Consider the following 25057-nt stretch of genomic DNA (forward strand, 5'->3'; position numbering starts at 1 on the left):
GAAATTACTATAAAGATAAGAATACATTGTTCCTTCTAGTAGGAGTTTTGAAAATATTAAGACTATTTTATCCACTTAAAGAGATTTTTTTTTACTGTAAATCTCAAAACTTTTAAGTATACATGATATCATCATTTTTAGTCAGTGATAACTTTCCATATATATTTTGTGAGTCTCTAATTAAAAAAAATCTATTTAGGGTATTTCTTAGACAATATATGAACTAATAAAATTTTTATAATATATGATGACTAAGTGAACAGTGGGTATTAAATTAGTGCAGAGTGCAAGAGACACAACTCATTTTTTGAAAAGTGGTTGGATAGCATGGGAGTATTTATTTTTGTATCATTTTAACACATAGAACTTCATATTCTTACTTTACCTATGAGATTTCTAACATCAAACAAATGTAAAACCTCACTTTGCTGAGATAAGCTATCATGTAGCAATTTGAAATCCAGGACTATTTTTTCGACTTTATGGTTGCATTTATAAAACTGGGTCTTCAAAAGAATAAAAGCAACAAAAAATGTAATTTTATTAATTCTAATAAAATTATACACAAAACATTACTCCATTTTGGTACCACTTGTTCAAACAACACAGTTTTGTTTAATGTTTGTTTCTAACTCCTAGGAAATTATTCAGTGTTGGGATTAAAGGGCACAGGATCCAGAACCAAGGTTCCAGAAGTAAAAAGCCATTCCCACTTCCTCTGCATTTTGATGCTGAGCAAATTATGTAATCTCACTAGGCCTCAGTTTCTCTTCTGTAAAACGATGATAATTATAGCAACTACACATCATAGAGTTTCTAAAGGATTAACTGAGTTAACACATGTATTCTGCTTAGGAACAAAGCCTGGAAAATAGTGCTTAATAAAGGTTTGCTATTGGTATTATTGCAGATTATATTCAAGATGATAGAAAACACAATTTCCTAAGACACGTGTCTTCTGCTTTAAAAGTAAACCTTACCTAGAAGAAATAGAGTAATTTGTTAGCAAAAAATGTTGTTTTACCATTTCAGACTTTTGTGAATTAGTCAATTGTTAGTCTCATTAAGTAAACTGGAAGCACAGTTTTATATTTTATGAGTCTTTTATGTATTTGAAGTTACCTGGTTTAAATATTCCAATCCTGGTGGACAGTCTGGTGAAGGTGGTAGTGCTGGAATCCATGGCAGTCCTGCAGGCACACCTGGCCGAAGAGGCACTGGCTGGTATTGGATGGGAGAGCCAACTGGGCAAGACCCTGAATAGCCAGCTGGTAGGACTAGGTAGTCAGTCTGGGTGCCCGTGTAGCCAGCCTTGGGGCCAGGATATTCAGCCTGGTTTTCAGGATATTCAGCCTGGGAGGCAAAATATTTAGCTTGTTTTTCAGGATAGCCAGCCTGGGAGTCAGGATACTCAGCCTGGGTTTCAGAATTGCCAGCCTGGGAAGCTGGATATTCAGCCTGTGTTTCAGGATTGCCAGCCTGAGGGGCAGGGTAGCCAGTATTTCCTGGAGATGCTGAAATATGAATAAATGAAATTGTTTTTAACTGCCCAGAAAAATGAAAACATTAATTCTTTTAGGATTACCCCAGTTATCTACAAACTACAATTTCTGCTTAGAAATTCTCTTTCTATTGAGCTTAAGGTTTTTGTTTTTATTACTTAGCAATTTTTCAGTAAAATGTCTGTGATTTCATATCCACTTTTATTTTGAGGGTTTTGGGCTGTGTATAGAGTTGGCCCACAGCCTTACTCTTGTCGTTCAAGATTTAAATGAAAATATGCTTGAACCTATGGAAGTGAGAAAAACAACAATGATCTCGAATCATAAGCATAAATAATCTGGAATGCCTCCGCAGAAATGACAGGTGGCAGTGGGTGCAGGGCCCACAAGGGCTTTGAGCCAGCATTTCTAGCACCAAACTACCCTGTCAAAAAATAATTCTGAAATTCTAACAAATGATGGTGGTTTTGCTCCCTCAGGGGCTATTTGTCAGGATCTAGAGATGTTTTGTTGTCACAACTGAAGGGAGAGTAGTAGTGGCACCTGGAGTACAGAGGCCACTGATGCTGGCTTCATATGCCCAGAATAGCACCCTTCGAAGACAGCATCATCCATCCCCAGATATTGTAGTGCTGCTGTTGAGAGGGCTGGCACAGTGTTAAAAGCATGTCGTTACATCCGGTCCTGTCCAGATACTTCTCTGTGTTAATAATTTGTCTGGACTTTTAATCCATGGTGCAATTTCATTCCTAAGACCCTGCACAATAAAAAATGTTTTTGATCATGACATTTAAGTTATAAATTTAAACTTCACAATTTTGCACCCTCAGCGTATAGGAAAGTAGAATTTGAGAACCAAGGAAGCTAAAAAGTGTAAATGGCAATACTGCCTTAAGTATTTTGTAAGAACAGGGTGAACAAAAAATACTGCAAGCCATATCAGGAACAAAGATTGCTGAAGCCATCAATTCATCAGCTGCTGCTGCCACCCCCCACAGTGAAGATAAGCAGGCAGCCCGGCCTCTGCAGCCACTCACAATGGTGCACCCTGAGGGGATTCAGAATAAGAAAGGACAGATACTGGCCCTAGATAGCTAGGTGCTTGTCAAAGGAATGATTTCAATGAGCCCAGAAGTTTGCTTCTTCCCAAAGAAAAGTGCTAAATTCTTTAACTTGAGATGTCTGGTCTTCTTTAACAGTAATCCTTAATGTTCTGACTACCTGGTCTTTGTTATAAAACTCCTATATATCCTAGCTCCTCCCCTACCTCTTCAGAGCATTCCCTCAGAGTGATCTGAGAGTCTGTCATCCCCAGCTCGAAGGGGTTTGAGTCCTCAGAAATGTCCGCCAAATAAAACATAACTCTCAACTTTTAGACTGTGCATTTATTTCAGTTGTCAACAGTATGCGGAGAAATTTAATAAGTATATACTCTGTATTCCATATGAATTTGTAATCATAATAAATCTTCGTAAGCTTATATGTACAGTACATAAAATATAAATTCTGCAGAAATGGAGAACAATTTCAAAGGACTGTGTCCCACATTATAACTGTAAAGGCTCTGCAAAATTTAATACTTAGAGTAAGCAATTTACAAATACGTTTAAATGGAAAACTGATGAGAAAATACATACACTATTAAAAAGTAAGTCTATAAGAGGCAATATATCTCCTAGAAGAAAACATAGGCAAAATATTCTCTGACAAAAATCTTAGCAATGTTCTCCTATAGCAGTCTACTCAGGCAACAGAAATAAGAGCAAAAATAAACAAATGGGACCTAATTAAACTCATAAGCTTTTGCAAAGGAAACTATAAGCAAAACAACAACCTACGGAATGGGAGAAAATATTTGCAAGTGATGCAACTGACAAAGGCTTAATTTCCAGAATATATAAACAGCTCATACAACTTAACAAAACAAAAAAACCCAATCCAAAAATGGGGAGAAGACCTACACAAGCATTTCTTCAATGAAGATATACAAATGGCCAATAGACATGAAAAATGCTCAGTATCACTAATTATCAGAGAAATGCAAATCAAAACTACAATGAGATATCACCTCCCACCAGTCAGAATGGCCATCATTCAAAAGTCTGTGAACAATAAATACTAGAGAGGGTGTGGAGAAAAGGGAACCCTCCTACACTGTTGGTGGGAATGTAGTTTGGTGCAGCCATTATGGAAAACAGTATGAAGATTCGTCAAAAAACTGAAAACAGACTTACATATGATCCAGCAATCCCACTTCTGGATACATATCTGGAAGGAATTCTAATGGGAAAAGATACATGCATCCCAATGTTCATAGAAGCACTATATACAATAGCCAAGACATGGAAGCAACCTAAATGTCCATCAACAGATGACTGGATAAAGAAGTTGTGGTATATCTATACAATGGAATACTACTCTGCCACAAAAAGAATAAAATAATACCATTTGCAGCAACATGGATAGACCTAGAGATCGTCATTCTAAATGAATGAGAAAGAGAAAGAGAAATAGCATATGCTATCACTTATATGTGGAATCTAAAATTTAAAAAAAGAAAGGACACTATGAACTCATCTACAGAACAGAAACAGACTCCCAGACTTAGTAAACAATCTTATGGTTACTGGGGAAAGCAGGTGGGAGGGGATAAACTTCGGAGTTAGAGATATACAAATGTTGGCCACTATACATAAGAATAGAACTTTTTTTGAAGTTTCTTTTCTATAGCACAGAGAACTATGTTCAGTATCTTATAATAACCTTTAATGGAAAAAATATGAAAATGAATATATGTATGTATATGTTTGATTGGGACATTGTGCTGTACACCAGAGATTGACACACTGTAATTGACTGTACTTCAACTAAAAAAAAAAAGAGAAGAGTGAGTTCCAGTAAGTGAGGTTTGATTTATATCTTACAAATTTTTAGGAGTACCGAGCCCTGGGATTTAAAATGAGAAATGCAAATGTAACTGCTGCCCCAATTGACTAAGGGGAGAGAGAACTTTATACTCACCTTTACAGTAAAGAGATAAACACCAATGTGATTAAATGATTAACTAGAATCAGATACAAGCACTTTGAAGAAAGGGACCAGGGTTTTATGACTACATGTGCCAAAGGAAGATGTTTGGATGGGGAGAGAAAAAGTAAGGGAGTTGGGATGGCCTCCCTGAGTACCGCTGAGATCTAATGGACACAAAGGAGTTAAGTAGGCCAGTGGCAGAGAATGAACACTTCAGAGAGAAAGCCTGGGATAGTAACAAACATAGGACCTTTATAAATCTGAAGAATGGCCAGGTCTCCCTGAACAGAAGAGAGACAGGCTAAAGAAGCAGTCAAGGGGAATGCAGGGGAGCCCCTTGTGTGTGGTGGACCAAACTAAGCATTTTGGTCTTTACCCTGAAAGCAAGGGGAAGCCAATGACTTACCCACTGAGCACTATCTATGATATGTATTATTATACAGATATGTGTTTTTAAACATCATTCATTACAGTGCAAAGATCAAACCACAGGCAAACCTGTGAGATGTGAATTAATTTGTTATATTATTAGCATTATTAAATCTTTACAAGATTCTTAGAGAGAGGATAATTGGTCATTTCCACATTAGGCACAGCAAGCTGTCAATTTTAATCTATCACTGTTACCATCATTGCCACAAAAGACCTGTGCTTCACTGGTCTTGGACTTAAGAAATAGAGTTGAGCAATTTTTCTCACAAACTCTCAAACCTGATTATAACCTAATTAATTATGTATCACTTTTATTTAGCTATGGGTGGATTAAATCATTCTCCAAATGCCTTGTATGAATATTATAGACTAGATGATCATTCTTCAAATACCAACCATGTAAGAGTTTAGAGCGTGTGGTTCTCAGTCCTGGCTGCATGTTATAATCACCTGAGGAATTAAAAAAAAAAAATCCCTAGGTCTCACATAGAGTTTTATTATTTAATTTTTCTGGCATAATGTCCTGGTACTGGTGTTTTTGAGAGTTTTTGCTTAATACTTCAGTGAAGGCATGATTGAGATTTACCACCTTAACGTCTTAAAGGTTTTTTACTGCAAATTTTTTAAATTGCCAACATCTGGATGAGATCTAGTCCCTACTCGGAGTTTTCTGGCTACACAACTAGATAAGCCATTCAGCTCCCAAGGAGATTTGTTTGCTTGGAGTGGTATATAAAAATGCATATGCCCTTCTGCCTATGAAATTCTGGTTTTTTTTTTAATTGAAGTATTGTTGTTTTATAATATTATACTCATTTCAGGTGTACAGAATAGTCATTCAGTATTTTTTAGATCATACTCCATTGAAAGTTATTACAAAATAATGCCCATTGAGATGATCATGTGATTTTTATCCTTCTTTCCGCTAATGTGGTATATTGCACTGATTGACATGTGAATATTGAACCATTCATGTGTCCCTAAAATAAATCTCTATAATAGACATAGCAAAAGCACTTGATAAAAGTCAATATCCATGCATGATAAAGTTGGTATAGAGGGAACATATCTCAACATAATAAAGGCCATTTATGACAAACCCACAGCTAACATCATACTGAATGGTGAAAAGCTGAAAGCCTTTCTCCTAAATTTCAGGGACGAGGTAAGGATGCCCACTCTTGACATTTCTATTTAATGTAGTATCAACAGTTCTAGCCATAACAATCAGACAGGAAAAAAAAAATAAGGCATCTAAATTGGAAGAAAAGAAGTAACACTGTTCCTATTTGCAGAACTGCCAGAAAACAATTAGAGCTAATAAATGAATTCAGTAAAGTTGGAGGATACAGATTACTATACAGAAATCTGTTACTTTTCTATATGCTAATAATGAACTATCAGAGAGAGAAATTAAAAAAAAATCCCATTTAAAATCACAACAAAGAGAATAAAATACCTAGGAATAAGCGTAGCCAAGGAGATAAAAAATTTAGACTCTGAAAATTAAAAACATTGAGGAAGGACACTGAGGATGAGTAAAAGAAATGGAAGTATATGCTTCCAATGGATTGGAAGAATTATTAAAATGCCCATACAACCCACAGCAATCTATAGATTTAATACAGCCCCTATCAAAACACCCATGACATTTTTCACAGAACTGGAACAATCCTAAAATTTTATATACTCATGAAAGACCTAGAATTGTCAAAGCAATCTTGGGAAAAAAGTACAAAACTGGAGGTATTAACCTCCCTGACTTGACTATAGCACAAAGCTACAGTAATCATAATAGCATAGTATTTGTATGAGATTCCTTTTGATCCCAGGTCCCTAGGGCCCCTGCCTACTTGCAAATCTGGTGCACCATGAATTTTGGCAGTTGGTAAAGTTCTGGTAATTTTGAAAACTGCATTAGTCTAATTGACATTTTCTGACATCTTTTATGCAGTGGTTTAAAAAAATAATGTATTCTCTAATATGTAGTGATATGACTCAATTATTTTTCTTATAAATGTAAGGCATGGTTCAGCATGCATACAAAAGTAAAACTTTCACATATGTTACAAAATCGAAATAAGAATTATCCCAGGTAGCTACATTTCTATTGCATCAGCTTCCAGGTTTAAGCAGTCATCTCTTTTCTGGCACTCTCACTGAATACAATTAATCCCAGAAAATAAATGACTCAAAAACTTCCAGGGGTGAATCTCCTAAATGTGATTACATGACTGCAATTTTCAGAACAGATAATCAACAAAAACTTTTATTAAATATATGTAATTTGAGGTTTAATTTATGTATAACTTTATATTTCACTAGCTAAATGTAAATTCAGTACTGTTTTTGTATTAACTCTAAATCGTTACTATCCTGTATAAATAAAAATTACTTTTATGATATTTATGATAAAATATGTCAAACAAAGAGTCAAGAATTAGGGTACCGATTTCATTATTGTGCTTTCAGTAAAATGTACTTCCATGATAAACATACATAGAGACAGACGGACAGACACACAACATTTGGAGAATATCAATAATTAATTATGGTTTTAATTTTTTATTTTATTTATTTTTGTCTAACATTTAACATTTTAACTTATTTATTTTATTGAAGTATAGTTGATTTACAGTATTTATAAAACAAAGTGATTCAATTATACATGTACATATATATATATATATATATTCATTTTCAGATTCTTTTTCATTTAGGTTATTACAAGATATGGAATATAGTTCCCTGTGCTATACAGTAGGCCCTTGTTAGTTATCTTTTTTATATATAGTAGTGTGTATCTGTAATCCCAAACTTTTAAATGATCTCTCTTTACCTTTTCTCCTTTGGTAACCATAAGTTTGTTTTCTATGTCTGTGACTCTATTTCTGTTTTGTAAATAAGTTCATTTGTATCATTTTTTTAGATTCCACATATAAGCAATATCATATGGTATTTTTCTTTCTCTGTCTGACTTAATATAATCTCCAGGTCCACCCATGTTGCTGCAAATGGCATTATTTCATTCTTTTTAATGGCTGAGTAGTATTCCATTGTATCTATATCTATATCTCTTTCTATATACCACATCTGCTTTACCCATTCATATGTTGATGGACATTTAGACTGCTTCCATGTCTTGGCTATTGTAAATAGTGCTGCTATTAACATTGAGGTGCGTGTATTTTTTCAAATTGGTTTTCTCCAGGTAAATGCTCCAGAGTGAGATTACTTGATCATATGGCAAGTCTATTTTTAGTTTTTTAAGTAAATTCCATACTGTTCTCCAAAGTGGCTGAACCAATTTACATTCCCACAGTGTAGGAGGGTTCCTTTTTCTCCACACCCTCTCCAGCATTTATTATTTGTAGACTTTTTAAATGATGACTGTTCTGACCAGTGTGAGGTGATATCTCACTGTAGTTTTGATTTGCATTTCTCAGTAATTAGTGATATTGAGCATCTTTTCATGTGCCTGTTAGCCATCTGTATGTCTTCTATGGGGAAATGTCTATTTAGGTTTTCTGCCCATTTTTTGATTGGGTTATTTATTTATTTATTTTTGATATTAAGCTGTATGAGCTGTTTGTATATTTTGGAGATGAATCCCTTGTCAGTATCATCATTTGCAAATATTTTCTCCCATTCTGTAGTTTGTCTTTTCATTTTGTTCATGGTTTCCTTTGCTGTACAAAAGCTTTTTAGTTTAGTTCCCATTTGCTAATTTTTCATTTTATTTTCATTACTCTAGGAGATGGATTGAAAACTTATTTCTGTAATTTATGTCAAAAACTGTTCTGCCTATGTTTTTCTCTAGTTTTATAGTATCCTATCTTACATTTAGGTCTTTGATCTACTTTGAGTTTATTTTTGTATATGGTGTTAGAGAATATTCTAGTTTCATTCTTTTACAAGGAGCTGTCTAGTTTTCTCAGCACCACATATTCGAAGAGACTGTCTTTTCTCCATTGCATGTTCTTGCCTGATGACGTGTGATGTGGAACATATTGTCATATGCTTATTTGCCATCTGTATATCTTCTTTGATGAGGTGTCCTTTGAATACTTTGGTCCATTTTTAATAGGGTGTTTTAATTATTGAGTTTGAGTACTCTGCATTACAATTTTGCATACAGTCCTTAATCAGATATGTCTTTTGCAAATATTTTCTCCCAGTCTGTAACTTGTCTTCTAATTTTCTTGATATTGTCTTTTGCAGGGCAGAGACTTTTCATTTTAATGAAGTCTAATTTGTCAATTATTTCTTGTGTTTTTGGTGTTGTATGTAAAAAGGCATCACTATACCCACAATTATCTAGATTTTCTCTTATGTCATCTTCTAGGGATTTTATAGTTTCACTTTTTACATTTAGGTCTATACTGCATTTTGAGTTAATTTTTCTGAAGGATGTAAGGTCAGTGTCTAGATTTACTTTCTTGCAAGTGGATGTCCAGTTGATCCAGCACCATTTGTTGAAGAGACTATCTTTGTTTCATTGTATTGCCTATATCTTTGTCAAAGATTAGTTGACTGTATTTAAGGGTATCTAACTATGGGCTCTCTGTTCTGTTACAGTGACCTATATTTGTTTGTTCTTTTGCAACCACCACACTGTCTTGATACTGTTTCTATAGTAAGTCTCAATTTTGGGTAGCATCAATCCTCTAACTTTGTTCTTCTTAGGATTTAGTTCTTAATATTTCCCCAAATATATATATATATATATTATTTTTCTCTTTAGAACATTAAAATTTTAAAAATAGAGGCCTTTTATTACATGCTTGATCAATATTCATCTTATTTTAGAATTTTCTTGAGAGAAAAAGAGTCCAAACATAATGATTGTTATTTATTTAAACCTATATACTTGTGTATGTTATGAAATATTTATCAGGGGATGTATATGAGGATTTTACACAAATAAATAACATATTAAATTCATTATCTGTTTACCAGTATGATTTGAATAACTTTTATGTATAAAACGTACTCAGAACAGGGAAAACTTACCTTGATGGAATATTGATAATTATATTATTTTTTCTCAATAGGATTAGAATTTCTTAGGTTACTCTAAGTTTTTCTTAAAGGAAAAATTAGCAGTATTGGATATTTGTCTACATCTTCTCTGAAGTCCAACTACTGACATTAGATTTTGATGCATAAACAACACAAAGTAAATCGTGTTCTTTCCAAAACTGAATAAAACAAAATGACAAAAACCTGTTAACAACAGGATTAACATTATAGGGTGGAAAGTAAACAAAGCAAAGTACTTACTTTGGTTGTCCATGATTTAAAGAGTTCTGAAAAAGAAGACCTCATATTAGTACACTGTCTACAAATTTGTAAGTCAAGATGACAGTTGGAACAAGATACTTCTGAAGCTGTACAGTCACACACATGGGGTATTCCTCTTTATCCATCTATTACAGCCATACATGGCCATTTAAATCCTTTTAGCTTGACTCCATCCCCACAACTGTTTCATAGTAGGACTTTAGAAGTTGTAGGGGAGCCCAGGATGGTGACAGTTTTTAAAAGGCTTAGGAGGAGAGGGGCCAGTGAGACAGAAAGCCAGGAAGAAAAGCTGTGACCCTAAGACTCTACGTGGTAACCAAGTTACAAATCAGAGCCTTTACAGTGAACACAACCTGAGGGTGGCACGTGACCCAGCACGCAGCCTCAGGGCTGGGCTGCAGGCATGGTCCAGCATGAGAAGGAGAAAGGTCAGCTATCTGGTCACACTACTGCAACTCTCTCTGGAGATTCCAGGTCCTGTGGATATGTTCTACCCAGCTTGAACAGCAAATTTGGGAAGGCCTGCCTCTCTGTTTCATGTATCGATACATGCTTTTAGCCAAAACACATAAGCTGGGGAATTGTGGCAGCACCATGATAATCCAACTGAAAATTTGTGTTGGTTATTTTTACAAAAACAAAAACAATTTAGTGCCTTGATTCCATTCTAATCTTTCTCACTCCTATCCATCCAGTCACTACTTTCCCTACCTCTCCACTTTAAATCCTAACCCCTCTATGTGCCTTTTAATTACAATTAACACATGTGATAAAAGCTGTTATCTGATTGATTCGTCTTGGACCACACATTAATATGGATCAGTCCTTCCCCTTCACAGCCTCTCTCTAGGCTTGGCTGCCCTTTACTAACTCCTTCTACTGTGTTATCCTAAGTGGTAAATAAGGGTCAGTTGATCCTTCCACATCATTAACTAAAATCTGGTGTTCCCAAGAAGAAACCACATCTCTCCTTTCCTTTTCTAAATTATTTATTTATCATTGCATGCTTTAATCATAAAATTTAATAATATAGTAAAACTCTTAGGACTATTCCAATTATAGTCATCTCTTAATTGTATATACCAAAGAAGTTGAGTAATGGGTTTTCTTGGCCCTGCAAAAAAATTTTAAATATATGTTTTTTAATAGATTTGACTCCCTGGATTTTCCTAGAACAATAGCAACCCTATTAACTGGTCAGTAACCATGGCCAGGAACCAGCTCAGCCAGAAGGGCAAAAAGATTGAAATTTGTATATATATATTTTGCAATTAATCAATAAGGGGAACAATAAGCTAATAAACACATGTAACAGAAGTATACTAAAAGTTTTCAAAGGCCATATTAGTGTCTTATGCTCTATCACATGAAGAACTAAAAAAGGAGAGTAAATTCTTACATATATCTGGCCGTGATTCCTTTTGTCAACATCACATTTTTATGATCAAAGATTATATATTAAAATTCATACCTATTATCTTTAAATATGCTAAGAGTACCTTAACATATATATATAAAGATTAATAGACTAATAAATTCTGGAGTAGGAATAAGCAGTAGCCCTTAATTAGCACACTGAACTGAACAGCTGAGTTTTTACTTAACAACTGTTTCTCACAGGACCACTCTGTAATATGCTCAGTTTTTAAAAAAATGTTCTATGGCTTTTAATCAACTTAGCAATTTTAAGGGACAGTTGTTTCAGTCATTCTCATCTTGCCTACAATATCCAAAAAACACACTCATTTCAAGGACAACTACTGACTAATATCCAGAAGTACTATTTTTAAAATTAAACAACAAAAATTTTGTCTGAACAGACCACTGAAATGGGAAAAAAAAAAAAAGATCCATAGTTTCTGGAGTGCAAATCTATACCTCTGAGATGGAAAAAAAGTTTTAATTTAAAATACAGTTCGTATTCAGTTGTTTGAGCCTGAGAAACTCAGTGCAAGTCAGAAATAATGTTCTAGGAAAATAATTCATACACTAATACCTCTGCATCGTATTAGGAACAGGTGGAGGCTCTTAAGCAGTGGAGTGCCAAAGTTCCCGAGTCCCTGCCAAATGAGTACCAGCTACGAATATAAGAGTATTTACCTTTTATGGGGCCAGAGAGAATTACCTCCTTGCACTGAAATCCAAGGAAAGGAAACTAAACAGACTCTTAAACAGAGCTCATTTGTCAAATTTGCTCTTTTCTTTCCTACTTGGCTACATTATTTTGAGTCTTAAACTATAGATTTGTAAAGCATAAGTACCTGTTGGCAAAACTACTGCAGAACAAAATCTGGGTGGTCCTCACTTTCCTGTAGGTTTTGAATTTTCACAATCCATAATATTTCAGGCATGAAGTAGTGTCATAAGCTCTGGTGCAAAATGTGAAGTGACAGTTGTACCTGTATATATGCCAGGTAGAATGAATAAAGCTCCTGTGAACTAAAGATACCCACCACGTGCATCCCTGTCCAATCTTCTTTACTGTTTCAAGGATCTTGTGGGTTTCTCAAACTTCATGGGTCTATTATAAGACATAATGCCACTCAGTTTTTTAAATGACTGAGCTGTGTCTTGGCTGAATTAATTAATTAACATATTAACTTTTAAATAATGCCTTTTCCTACTCCTAGTGAGAAACAAATCCCAGTAAAGCTTACAAGAAATAGAAAATCATATTTATCTTGTACTAAAGGGAAAAAAACAGTCTCTAATAAAGTTATATTATATATTGTACCACTGGAATCATAATTGTTTCAGGACAAATACAGAACTTCGAATTATAGTATTATTACACACTTTTTAACACTGTTAAATAACAGCTTCTGAGGAAATTAAAGCATCATATATTACACACAAATGAATATATCTCTGTTAAAATTATTCTATCAGACACTATAAGATCCATTGCTGCTCTGGGATATTGGAAAATCACGAAACTCTGCTACGAAGGAGGAGAAACAGTGCGGGTGATACCCCACTATGGCTCCACGATTTATATTACAGGAAACCCTTTTGACCCACCTCTTGGGGGCCTGAATTTCTGTTTAATTGCATGAAAAATATTGAAGTGTTATCTGCAACCCAAGGGGGAAACATGCCTTATTTTGAAAGATCCTAAAACTACCATTCCTAAAACTAGGAATAAACTGGATTTGAATTACTTATCCAAATTTTACTTCTTAATTGCCTAAAAACAAGCCAGTCAACGTGTTCCTCATAGTCCCAAGATAGAGATACATGTTCTTAATTATTTTAGAAAAACACTACTGCTCTAAAAACAGTCCCGTAATTCTATGCCCCTAACATCCTACGAGTAATGAAAAATGAGATACTAGGGACTGGGTCAAATATTAAAAATAATAAATCTAGCCTTTACTGAGTACATTCTGCAGTGATAGACCCTGTCTGATAGTGTTAACACGTCATACTCTAACTCCTGTAACTTTTGATCGTTACACAATTTCAGAGATGATCAAGAAAGGAACGTGGAAGAAAGAGGCTCCGAGTCAGCAGTAGAGGCAGCTTCAAGTCAGGCAGGTTGACTCCTGAGCTAATGGCTTTATCCTCAATATGATAAACCGCCTGTGTCTTCCCACTTACGGCGTTCCAGGGCATCTAGCATAGTTTTGGCTCCAGCCATACTCCTCATTAATACTTACTGTTTAGGGACAGCTAGCAGGTTCTATTAATCGTCCCTTCTAATACCCTCAAGTGCTAGCCGACTCCCCTGAGCCCAGGTTCTGCCCATGATCCAGCGCTGCTCTCAGTGTTGTGAAAAGATGTACTAAGCAAGTGCAGCCTACAAGGTGGTTTCAGGCAGGAAACACGTTGGCCTTAGATAGGTCCTGAGACTGGCCAGGGTACCTCTGGGCTAGCTGGGCCCCTCGCTCGGTCTTACTCTGCTTCTGAGGTCGCTTCCGGAGGCCACTGGGCCACCATTCCTACCAGGTGAAGCCTCGCGCCCCGCCCCCACCGGCCGCCTTGGCTCCTGCACGTGCGCATGCGCCCTGCCTCTGCCCTGGTCCTGGGCAATAGGGACTGAGCCAGCTGAGACTGGGGGTCCAGGTGATTCTCTTACCCTGAGCCTTCTCGTTGCTGCTGGAAGGCGTGAGACCTGGACGCCGGACCGCCGCCTCAGGTAAGGCTCCAGGCGCGGATAGGCTGCCCTGCTCACTTTCTTGCCCCTGGCGAGGCTCCATTAATGTTGGTTCTGAGGCTCCAGGCTATGAGGAACAGGGACGTGGCCATCCGCGGGAAAGTAATTAACGAGGGAGTCGCCACCTCTGTGGTGGCTACTTGCATGAGTACACACTCATATGTATGTATAGATGTACGTATGTTTATGTATAGATGTACGTATGTTTATAGGTACATTCACTGAACTAATTGGTCAGTAAACAACAATATTTTTAGACTTCTTAACACCTACTGATTGTTCACATACACCTAAATATGAGGCATGAGTGTTACTGACTCAGTGTTAACCCAGTTGTAAATTCTACAAAGGTGCTCTCTGCTTGCTCCACCACTCTGCACCGTTTCCTCCTCTGCTGTCTCATCTCTAAAGTGGAAATAATATTATAAAAAGATTAGAGTCAAATAAGTTAATGTATAGTTAGTACATGTCTAATATGTACTAAATGCTCAATACGTGTTAAGTATTGTCATCACTATTATCAGCCTAGGTTGATAATGTGCTTTGATTTATTGCTAATCTTTTTTTTTCTCACCCTTCTGAATTTTTTGTTAACTCATGCTTTGGAATAAGGATTGCCAGAATAAATGAGATGTTTATATCAGTGGGAAGAATTACAGGTAACTAGACAAACTAGGGGGTGAATTTATCACCTTGTAAAGAACACAATGTACTAACTAGCCACATTCCTTATCTATGATTTGAAGTATAAACCTGCAGTTTTTATTTATGGATGAAAATATCATATTTATAATCGAAGTGTGTGTCATTTCCACCAGTTAAAAATCCAAAAGATTTAGGGAATTTATATATGAGGTCAGCTTGCTGTTTGATGGTAATCTGTTTATGTTTATTTACTGCCTGTATTCCCTGGGGTTTCTTAATTTACTTGCTGATTTCATTAAAACTGGCCACTGTAAAGACAAACGTGAACAAACTTAACCTATTTATTTATTTATATTTTGCTGCTACTCTGGCTTAGGAAATGAACTAACTGCTCAAGCACAGCTAAAAGGCTAGAAATTCTCCAAATTGCCTCTCTGTATTAAAGTAAGTCTTGAAGAATTAACTTGAGATAATACATACATAACTCCTAATAGGTACAGCTCTGTTAAGTCATAAAATCAGAATTTATTCAGAGGTATTCAGAATCAGATGAGGATTCCAAGATGTATATATTCACTAATACACAATCCAGACAAATATATCTGTGGGATTTATTCCATCTGTATTCATAGTGGATGAATATAATGAGAAATTTGGCATATATATTCTGACTTGGAAGTTAAGACTGACTTTCACTCAGCAAATATATATCAGGCTTCTTCTATGATATCAAGTACTGTGCTTTGCACTAGGGAAGAAAAATTGAAAAAGTCTGTTTTTCTGAAAGTAGTACCATCTAGTGGCAAGAACACCCAAGTTGTATGTCTATAATTGCTATGAAATGTATATTATCATTTTAAACTCTTATTAACTTTTAAAAATGTGTGTAAGTTAGTATTTTTGTTTCTTGTTTGTTTTTAATATGGGAAATTTAGCCTTCTAAATTAGCTACATCTTTAGAGGTTTGAAATTGTACATGAATATTTGTTTTTTCAAGCAGAATTTATAAAAGAAGTAGTTTTCCTTTATGTGTTTTAGCAAACCCTCATCTGTCTACCTTGGTAAATTAAAAAAAAAAAAGAGCAATTTAAATCCAAAATAAGCAGAAGAGAAATAATAAGAATTAGAGAAGAAATCAATGCAATTGAAAACAGAAAATAGAGAAAAATCAATGAAACCAAAAGCTGGTTCTGTGGAAATATCAATAAAGTCAATATGCCTCTAGACAGGCTAAGGGAAAAAAAAAGAGAGGACATAAATGATTAACATTAGAAAGGAAAGAGGCCATGGCACAGATCCCATGGACATTTAAAGAATAATAAAGAATACTGAACAATTCTGTGCCCACACATTTGATAACCTAGATGAAATGGACCAATTCTTTGAAAGACATAGTCTGCCAAAATTCAAAGAAGAAATAGCCAATCTAAATAGAACTATAACTATTAAAGAAATTGAACCATAAATTAACAAGTTTCCAAAACAGGAAGCACCAGACCCAAATGGTTCACTAGTGATCTCTATCAAATAATTAAGGAAGAAATTATACCAATTCTCTACAATCTCTTGAAGAGGATAAAAGCAGGGAAAATACTTCCTAACTCATTTCATTAGGTCAGCATTACCCTAACACCAAAACCAGAGAAAGACATTACAAAGAGAAGAAACCTACAGACCAATATCACTTGTGAATATATATGAGAAAACCTCAACAAAATATTAACAAAATGAACCTAACAACATATGAAAAGAATTACATACGATGCCCAAGTGGGATTTATCCCAGGTATGCAAATATGGTTCAACATTTGAAAATCAATTAACATAATATGGCACATCAATAGATTAAAAAGAAAAATAACATGATTATATAAATACATGTAGAAATTGCATATGACAAAATCCATCATCTATTTATGATTAGGAAAAAGAAAGTCTCAGTAAACTAGGAATGGAGGGGAAGTTCCTCAGCCTGATACAAAAATATCTGTAAGATTGTACTGGAATTCTAGCTAATGCCTTAAGAAAAGGAAATAAAAAGCATACAGACTGGGAAGGAAGAAATAAACTGTCTTTGTTCATGTAGAAAATCAGAAAGAATCACAACAAAAACCTACTGGAACTTATAATAAGCAAGTATTAATGTTTCAGGATATAAGATTAATATACAAAAGTCAATCATTTTCCTATACCAGAAATGAACAAGTGGAATTTGAAATGAAAAGCACAGTACTGTTTACATGAGTACCCTGAGCATGAAATATTTAGATATAAATCTAACAAACTATGTACAAATTCTCTATGAGTAAAAGTACAAAGACTGATGAATGAAATCAAAGAACCAAATAAATGGAGAGATAATCCATGTTCATAGTCAGGAATGCTCAATATTGTCAGGATGTCAGTTCTTCCCAACTTGATCTATAGATTAAATGCAATCCCAGGTAAAATCCCAGGAAAGTTATTTTGTGAATATCGGAAAAAAACCCTGATATTAAAGTTTATATGAGGAGACAGAGACCCAGGATAGAGAGCACAATACTGAAGGAGAAGAACAAAGCTGGAGGATTGGCAGCACTGGACATCACGACTTAGGACAACGAAGCCACGGTAATCGAGACAGTATACTGTCGGTGAAAGAGCAGATGAATCGATCAACAGAACAGGACAGAGAGCCCAGATGTAGACTCACAGAAACAATCTGTCATTGTGTCTGCTTTTTGTAAGCCTGTTTTTCTGCTCTCTCTCTCTGTCTCTAGTAGAATAGGACTGGTAGGCCCATGTATGAAGAATGCTTGTTATCTTTAGGGTGAGTAGATGGAGAAACCACTCCTTGGATGTTGAAGTGGGGAGAGCTTTGCTCTATGGCTCTGGAAGGCATTTCAACAACTTTAGAAATCTTAATTCTGCATATGCAGTTAATTGGAATTATTTAAATAAGAATGCTATCTTTGGATGTCTAGGACTGGTGCTGGGCTGATTGTGCTTAATGTGCACGGGGAAAAGGAAGGGGTTTAGAAGTCAGGTGAGTTTGGGGCAATCTGACTAGCACAGTATTTCAGTAGACAGATTTTCAGTTAACATCTGCCTGCTCCCATCTTGCATGACACTGCTGTCTTTGAGACAGTTACCACCAAAGATAAGGTCTTTTCTTCATTGCAGACTGTCCCTATGTGTTCCGGGCTATCTTTTGCTGGTTCTGATTTATCCATCTGTATCTTCACTTACTAAAATTTTATTATAGACTTAGGAGATAGGGGAAATACATCCTTATTTTTATTTGTTTTGAACTGGAAAGCAACATTTGAGACACTTGTTTACAAAAGTAAATCTATTGGGAAAAAATGTATATATTTTTCCAAAGAAGACATACAGATGGCCAACAGACACATGAAATGTTGCTCAACGTCACTAACATCAGGGAAATGTAAATCAAAAAACACAATGAGATATCACCTCACACCTGTAGAATGTTGTCAAAAAGACAATAAATAACTGTTGGCGAGGATGTGGAGAAAAGAGAACCCTTGTGTACTTTTTGTGAGTATGTAAATTGGTGCAGCTATAATGGAAAACAATGTGTAGTTTCCTCAGCAAATTAAAAATAGAATTACCATACAATCCAGTAATTTCACTTCTGGGTTTTTATCCAACAAAGATGAAAACACTACTTTGAAAATAAAGCACTAATTTGAAAATGAACCCGTTTGTTCATTGTGTCATTATTTATAATTGCCAGATATGGAAGCAACCTAAGTGCTCATCAAAAGATAAACAGATAAAGAAGCTGTGTGTGTGTGTGTATACATACACACATATTTATATATGTGTATATATAATTGAATATTACTCAGCTATAAAAAGCAATGATGAAAGCTTGACATTTGTGACAAACTTATCCTGCTAAGTGAAATTGTCAGACAGAAAAAGAAAAATACTGTATGATCTCTTTTATGTGGAATCTAAAAAAAATAAGTTGATAAGAGAATATATTGGTGGTTACCAGAGGCAGTGGTTAGGGGTTTGTCAAAATGGATGAAGGTGGGAAAAATGTACAAATTTCCAGTTATAAGACAAATAAGTCCTGGGATGTAATGTGACACATGGTGAGTATAGTTAATAATACCATATTGTGTATTTGAAAATTCATAAGAGAGTAAACCTAGAAGTTCTCATCACAGGGAAAAATTCTAATTATGTGAGGTAATGGATGTTGACTAAATTACTGTGGTAATCATTTTGCAATATATACATATTTCAAATCATTGTATTGTACACCTAAAGCTAATACAATGTTATTTGTCAATTGTGTCTCAGTGAAACTTGGAAAAATATTACTACATTATGTGCTGTTCTAAACAACGTGTCAAGATTCCTGTGAGGCTGCATCTTCCTGCTCCTTATCAGGCAATAGTCAATTGCAGGTTGTCTGATTATTGACGATGATTACTTTGCTGACAATGATCAGTTTGATCACATGATCATAGTGGGGGCTGCCAGACTTTGCTGTGAAAGTTGCTCTTTCTCTCTTTAAAAGTAAAAGGATTTCATGGGAAAATATATCGAAGTCATATATATCTTTTTCTTCATCAAACTAAACTTTCATGTTTCTTATTATCTAAAGGTACATAGTGTTCTATTTTCTCTAATGATTAATAATCTTATAAAATATTTTGATGTTCAGATTGTCCTTAATTTTGTGGCTGGAGTTCTTTCAACTTTATCCTTTTGACACGCCACCATCATTCCTTGAGCACTTCCTTGCTATTCCATAAATTGTTCGAGGCTCATCTTGTACTTTTCCTGGCTTCAACTCTGGGATCAACTATTTCTCAAAGAGCCCAGTTTGAGTGGAGAATGGTATTTAGAAACCAAGAGCTAGGACTTGGTCGGCAGAATGATGACCTGAGATATGACACTTTCTCTTTGTTCTTTTCAGGGTGAAAATGATAGGAAAAGGGAGCCCCTGCTCCGAATGATCCATGATCCCACATCTCTCTAAGTCACCTCATGCTGATGGACAGAATCTCTGAACTGGTAAGGTTTCTGCTCAAAGGCAGACATGGGAAATGGGGGACAAGGTCACAACACCTTTATAGGATTTCTTTTTGTTTCATATTTGGTCCTTTAAATGTCTGTGATTAAACAGTGCTGAACTGGTTGAACCTTATTGATGAAGTAAGAAAAAATGAACTAGATCGTGGGAATATCATGGAATTCAGGCTACAGAAACCATTCTACTAAGGCCTAATAATGTCTGTAATAATTGTTTTGTGAAGAAATAATCATAATAGGTGTTATTATTATTTAAGAACACAAGTAGTTATTTTCATGAATTATTCTGATATATGGTCAATTCATTCACCTAAAAGAATACAGTTTGTCCTGATTGCAAGAAAGTTTTCTTACTCTTTATTATTTTCTTGGCTCCATCTGAATTTTCCTTCTGGAATTTCTGTTGTGCATAAAATGAAATTGATGTATATGTCTCTCAGGAATCATCTTTTTTCTCTATAGTTTGTGTTTATCTGACTTCCAGGAGAATTTATAAATTTTTTTATTGTATTGTATTATCTTTCTACTTTATGTAATCTACTGTTCCATTGTCTCCATCATACTTTAAAATGTGGTCATCATATTTCACACCTTTACTAAAATTCTGCTGCATCAGAATGTTCCTTTTTCTCTGCTTCTCCAGAAATGAATATGCAACATCCCCTAAATGTCACTGAGGTTACAAATTAAGACGTATGTTGCAATTCCTGATATTTTTGTTATTTAAATTTATAACTTTTTATGTTTGATGACTTCTCTCTTTGTAAGTATCTAATGAGAAGTTATTGTCTAGTATTTGAACTTAAATGAATTCTGCAGATAGTGTGTGTTTCTGCTCAAGGCTTCTCTGTGCAGTTGAGGAAGGAAGGAATTCAGATCTGTTGTAGATTTACTTTGCTTAACCAGAGATCCTGAGTCCTATGCAAATAAGTGGGAGGAGGAAAACAGGGAGGCTGAGGGGGAAAATTAAAGCAAGATGTAGCTGTCACAGAGATAATGTCAGTCTTTTAGCCTCCTTTTGGGTTGGTTGTGGTACCTGACTGCTGGCCTGGAAAGCCCTCCCTTTCTCTAACTGGCATAACTAATGCTCCTGGGATCCAGCTGTGCAAGTGCCTCATCTACCTAGCATGCTGTCTGTACCAACTGTAAACGGACCTGAGTGCCTCAGTTACACTTCATCATCATGAGAACCTGGCATCTGGTGAATTGATTAGGCTAATGAAAGGTGGTCTGGACACCACTTTTCCCGTAGCCCCCTCCCCTCCCAGTGTTCTCAACATCAGGAGCCAGTGGTGCTGGAGTTCTGCTGAGGATGAAAGGGAGCCTCTCCCCTAAGCTCCTATTCCCTAAGCACAATTTCTCTTTGCATGAGGTAACCTGTGGGTTGGATCTCTCTCTCTTAATCCAATCTTCCCTACATAATCAATTGCAAAAATTTCTTTAACTTTCTGACAAGTTAGAAATCCTAGTTTCCAGTACTGGAATTGATTTTACTAATGGTTATCATATGCTTTCGCTCTTTTTAAAGGTGGTTTAAAAGGGAGAGATGTAAATGTACAGGGTTCAGAATACCACCTGAATTGTTCATGGTTTGTTTAAAAATATCGAATATGCAAAGAAATATATCAACAGTTTTTTATCAGTTATTTGATTATTGGTATAAGTAATAAAAGACCATCGTTGAAGTTTATACTCTGCGAAGGAATATGTATGTCTGTTAACACCTAGGGTGATCTCATAACTACCATGGTCTATGAGTGATAGAATATAGGAGATAATGATTCGATATTAAAAATTACTCTCAAAATTGTAACCATACCCCAGTTTCAGAGTGAGTGAGACTTTACAATGTGTCCTTCTTTGGGACAGAGTCATATCTCTCTTTGTTCACTAAAAAAAATCAAAACTTGGTAATTTATTCTTCTGCTAATAAAAGTCTAATAGTAGCAGATTAGATTTTAGGAGAAGTTTATGTAGTGTGAATTCCTGCATATAAAATAAATGCAAATTTTTACTTTTCCTTGGAAATACGTATATTAAGTATTTTTTAGGCATACTTATAAAGGAAATTTAATACATATTAATTTAATATATATTAACTTCTGAATATACAACATTTGCAGAATAACATTAGTTGTTACATATGTAAAAGTGTAAGTAGATTTAATTAAGTATATTTTGTATTATACTTACTTTAATAGTCTTTAATTAACTTTTGCTATAAAATGGAAAAAAATAATACAATATAATTCAAAGCAGTTTTTCATAAGAAGTTTCGTGTCTCAAGTTAAAAAGTCACATTCAAAGAAAATGTGTAAAAATATTTATAAGCCAGTAAACAAAATAAAATATATACTTTCGAAGTGAAATCACGTACCTGGGCTACAGGTATCATAGAGTATTTCACATATGGTATAATGACCTTCAAGGAAAAAACACTGAGTTTTCCTTTTACACAGTTCCAATCAGTGTAGACACTAAATTTTGATACTTTTTTTAAGATTGCTACAACAATCCTGCTGTCAAAATCTTAGCGCATCCAGTGTTTTCATAAAACATGAAATCCTAGATAAAAACAAAGATATAGAAATGAATTTTCAGCAGTAAAAGAGAGACAGTTCTCTGATGCAGAAATGCTAAGGGATCAGATTTAACAGTAATACATCTGTTAAATATGAAAAATTAACTGTAAAAAATAAAATCTGGGGCAAGTCTATAGCTACATAAGTCTACCTTAAGCTTTCCACTTTAATAGCAATTAAATCCTGTAAGTTTATTCATTTGTTGATGTCTGCATGAGTTTAATTAATCTTCTAGTAATCTCTCTCTATTTCACTGTATTTTATTTTACACATATATTTCATTATAATCCCCTTTGGCTCTTCCTTGTTTGTTCTTTCTTCCTCTACTTTTTGTAGTCCTTCTCTAGCAATGTAACTTGTGACTGGGGTTCCATGTACAATTTTTGGATTTTCTTTAGTAAGAATGACAGCCATGTCAAGAGTCAGAGTGCACATTAGACATTTTGTGTCCATTTCATGATTTGTCTTCCAATTTGCTAACTTTGTTTGCCAGATTGTTTCATTGTAACATCATCGATCTAGACTCCCTCCCCTATGACTTTAGCCAAATCCTATGAAATTCGTTTCTCTCACACCTATTATTTTCCTTTATCCCTTCAACAGAAATAATTTAATCCTTATTGCTAATAACTTGCAGTTGCACTATTACAGTTTTACCTCTCAAATTCATTTCTCACATAGACACCAGGATTTATCTTTCAAAAATTTGGATGTATAACTGGGTATAACTATAGATATGTATAAAATTTACTTATACCTAGTTTGAAACCAACAAATTAACAAAACAATTTTCAATGAATTGCCAATCTGTACAAAAAGTTACGTAATCTTTAAAGGTCCTTTAGAGGAAGGGCAAAGTCATTTCCTAATAAGCCCACCACCCCGCCTCAGTCTCATGACTGAGCCATGACACCCAGGGTTGCCTCTCTTCCCTAAACGTACCACATCGTTCACATTATTTCTGCCTTTGTTGAACCGTTCCCTCAAGGTTAAGGGTAGATTTTGCTTTTTCTGTGAAACCAACACTGAAAACACAGTTTTTACATAGAACTCTGGTTGTAAGTAATTATAGAAAATATTAAGCATATCCCAAATTAGACAGAATTGCATAACTAAGTCCCAAAGGCCTTTACCCAGCTTCAGTGAATATTAACGTGACTAATCTTGGTTCAGCAATTATTCCATCTCTTATATCCTGCTCTCTCCTTTATTACTTATAAGCAAACCCCGATATCATACCATTTGATACTGAAATATTTTAGGATTTGCCTATAAAAGATATGGATGGTGTTTTCTTTTCTATAACCACTATATCATCATTATTAGAGCTTAAAAAAAGCCTTAATAATTCACTAATATCATCAAATAGCCAGTCAATGTTCAAATTCCCCGAATGTCTTGTAAATGTGTTTTCACATTGATTTCTTTAAATCTGTAGCTAAACATGGTTCACAAACTGTATTAGGTTGATGTCTCTCTCCTTTTTAAAATTTTATTTTTATTTTTTTATCTTTCTTGGTTTTTGTTGAAGGAATTGGCTCTTTCTGCTGTATATTGTCTCAAAATTTAATTTTTTCCAGACTGCATCCCCAAATGAATGTTTAAGATAGTCATCTAGTGATTCAAACCTTGCTTGCATATTGGAATCATAGGACAGCTCGAAACAGCTTGAAGGGTTGTTCCCACCTCCAGAGATTTTGGTTTACTAGATCTGGATGCAGTCTTGACATAGGGAGCTTGAAAAGCTACCCAGGTGCTTTCACTGTGCAGCTAAGGTTGAAAATCTTTGCTCTGTCCCAGATGTCTTTGACTTTGGCTGCATATGGAATCATCTGAGGAACTAGACAAACTTCTGATTCTGAGCTTCTGATTTAATTGAACTGGGGTGTGATTTGGTACTTGGGGTTTTTGAAATCTACCTAGGTTATTTAATGGGAAGCCAAGTTGAGGATCATCACTCTATTCCCATTTATTTTCTCTCATTTGGCAGTTTGATTAATGGCTTGATTGAATGTAGACTTTTATTGCAGGTTACTCTCTTGTATTAGATGATAAAATTTAATAGTGAATCAGAAGGAAATCTCCCTGTTTGACTGAGTTGTTTCCCTTGTAAGCCCATATTTAAAGTATTCTCCAAAGCACCAATTTTGATTTTTTAATACAAGCCCCAAAGACCAGGGCATCTCCTTAACACGTAGGCCCTTCTGTTGACCTGTGAAACTGAGTAGGCTTTCCAGAGAGCACTAGTCACCGCTGAATCCACAGTATCAGGAGAAAATGGAATTTCAGAGCTAGGATTAAATGGGAACCCTATGAATAAAACTTATACATTTGAGAAGGTCACTTTTAAA

The 25057-nt window shown here is 35.1% G+C and overlaps 2 protein-coding genes across 12 annotated transcripts in view; both read right to left on the minus strand.

The window, feature by feature from the left end:
* Positions 1-14491, minus strand: part of LOC102545946 (phospholipid scramblase 2-like) — a 39314-nt gene extending 24823 nt beyond the window's left edge. For 3 of the 9 annotated variants that reach the window (XM_072958880.1, XM_072958841.1, XM_072958885.1), the window contains exons 1-3: positions 13928-14223; positions 10248-10273; positions 1123-1514 (exon numbers count right to left, since the gene is read on the minus strand). In XM_072958880.1, coding sequence (XP_072814981.1) covers positions 1123-1514; positions 10248-10260 — 405 coding nt within the window. In that variant the 5' untranslated portion in view covers positions 10261-10273; positions 13928-14223. Of the gene's footprint in view, positions 1-1122; positions 1515-10247; positions 10274-12529; positions 12668-12721; positions 12790-13927; positions 14224-14346 lie in introns of those variants that run through there. The other 6 variants (XM_072958850.1, XM_072958847.1, XM_072958861.1 and 3 more) reach the window with 6 other exon arrangements.
* A 221-nt stretch (positions 14492-14712) lies between these two features.
* Positions 14713-25057, minus strand: part of LOC102524664 (phospholipid scramblase 1-like) — a 34716-nt gene continuing 24371 nt past the window's right edge. For 2 of the 3 annotated variants that reach the window (XM_072958896.1, XM_072958890.1), the window contains one exon: positions 22433-22689. In XM_072958896.1, the coding sequence (XP_072814997.1) occupies positions 22630-22689 (60 nt within the window). In that variant the 3' untranslated portion in view covers positions 22433-22629. Of the gene's footprint in view, positions 14830-22317; positions 22343-22432; positions 22690-25057 lie in introns of those variants that run through there. The other variant, XR_012071585.1, reaches the window with a different exon arrangement.

Source organism: Vicugna pacos, chromosome 1, assembly GCF_048564905.1.
Source record: "Vicugna pacos chromosome 1, VicPac4, whole genome shotgun sequence".
Lineage (NCBI taxonomy): Eukaryota > Metazoa > Chordata > Mammalia > Artiodactyla > Camelidae > Vicugna > Vicugna pacos.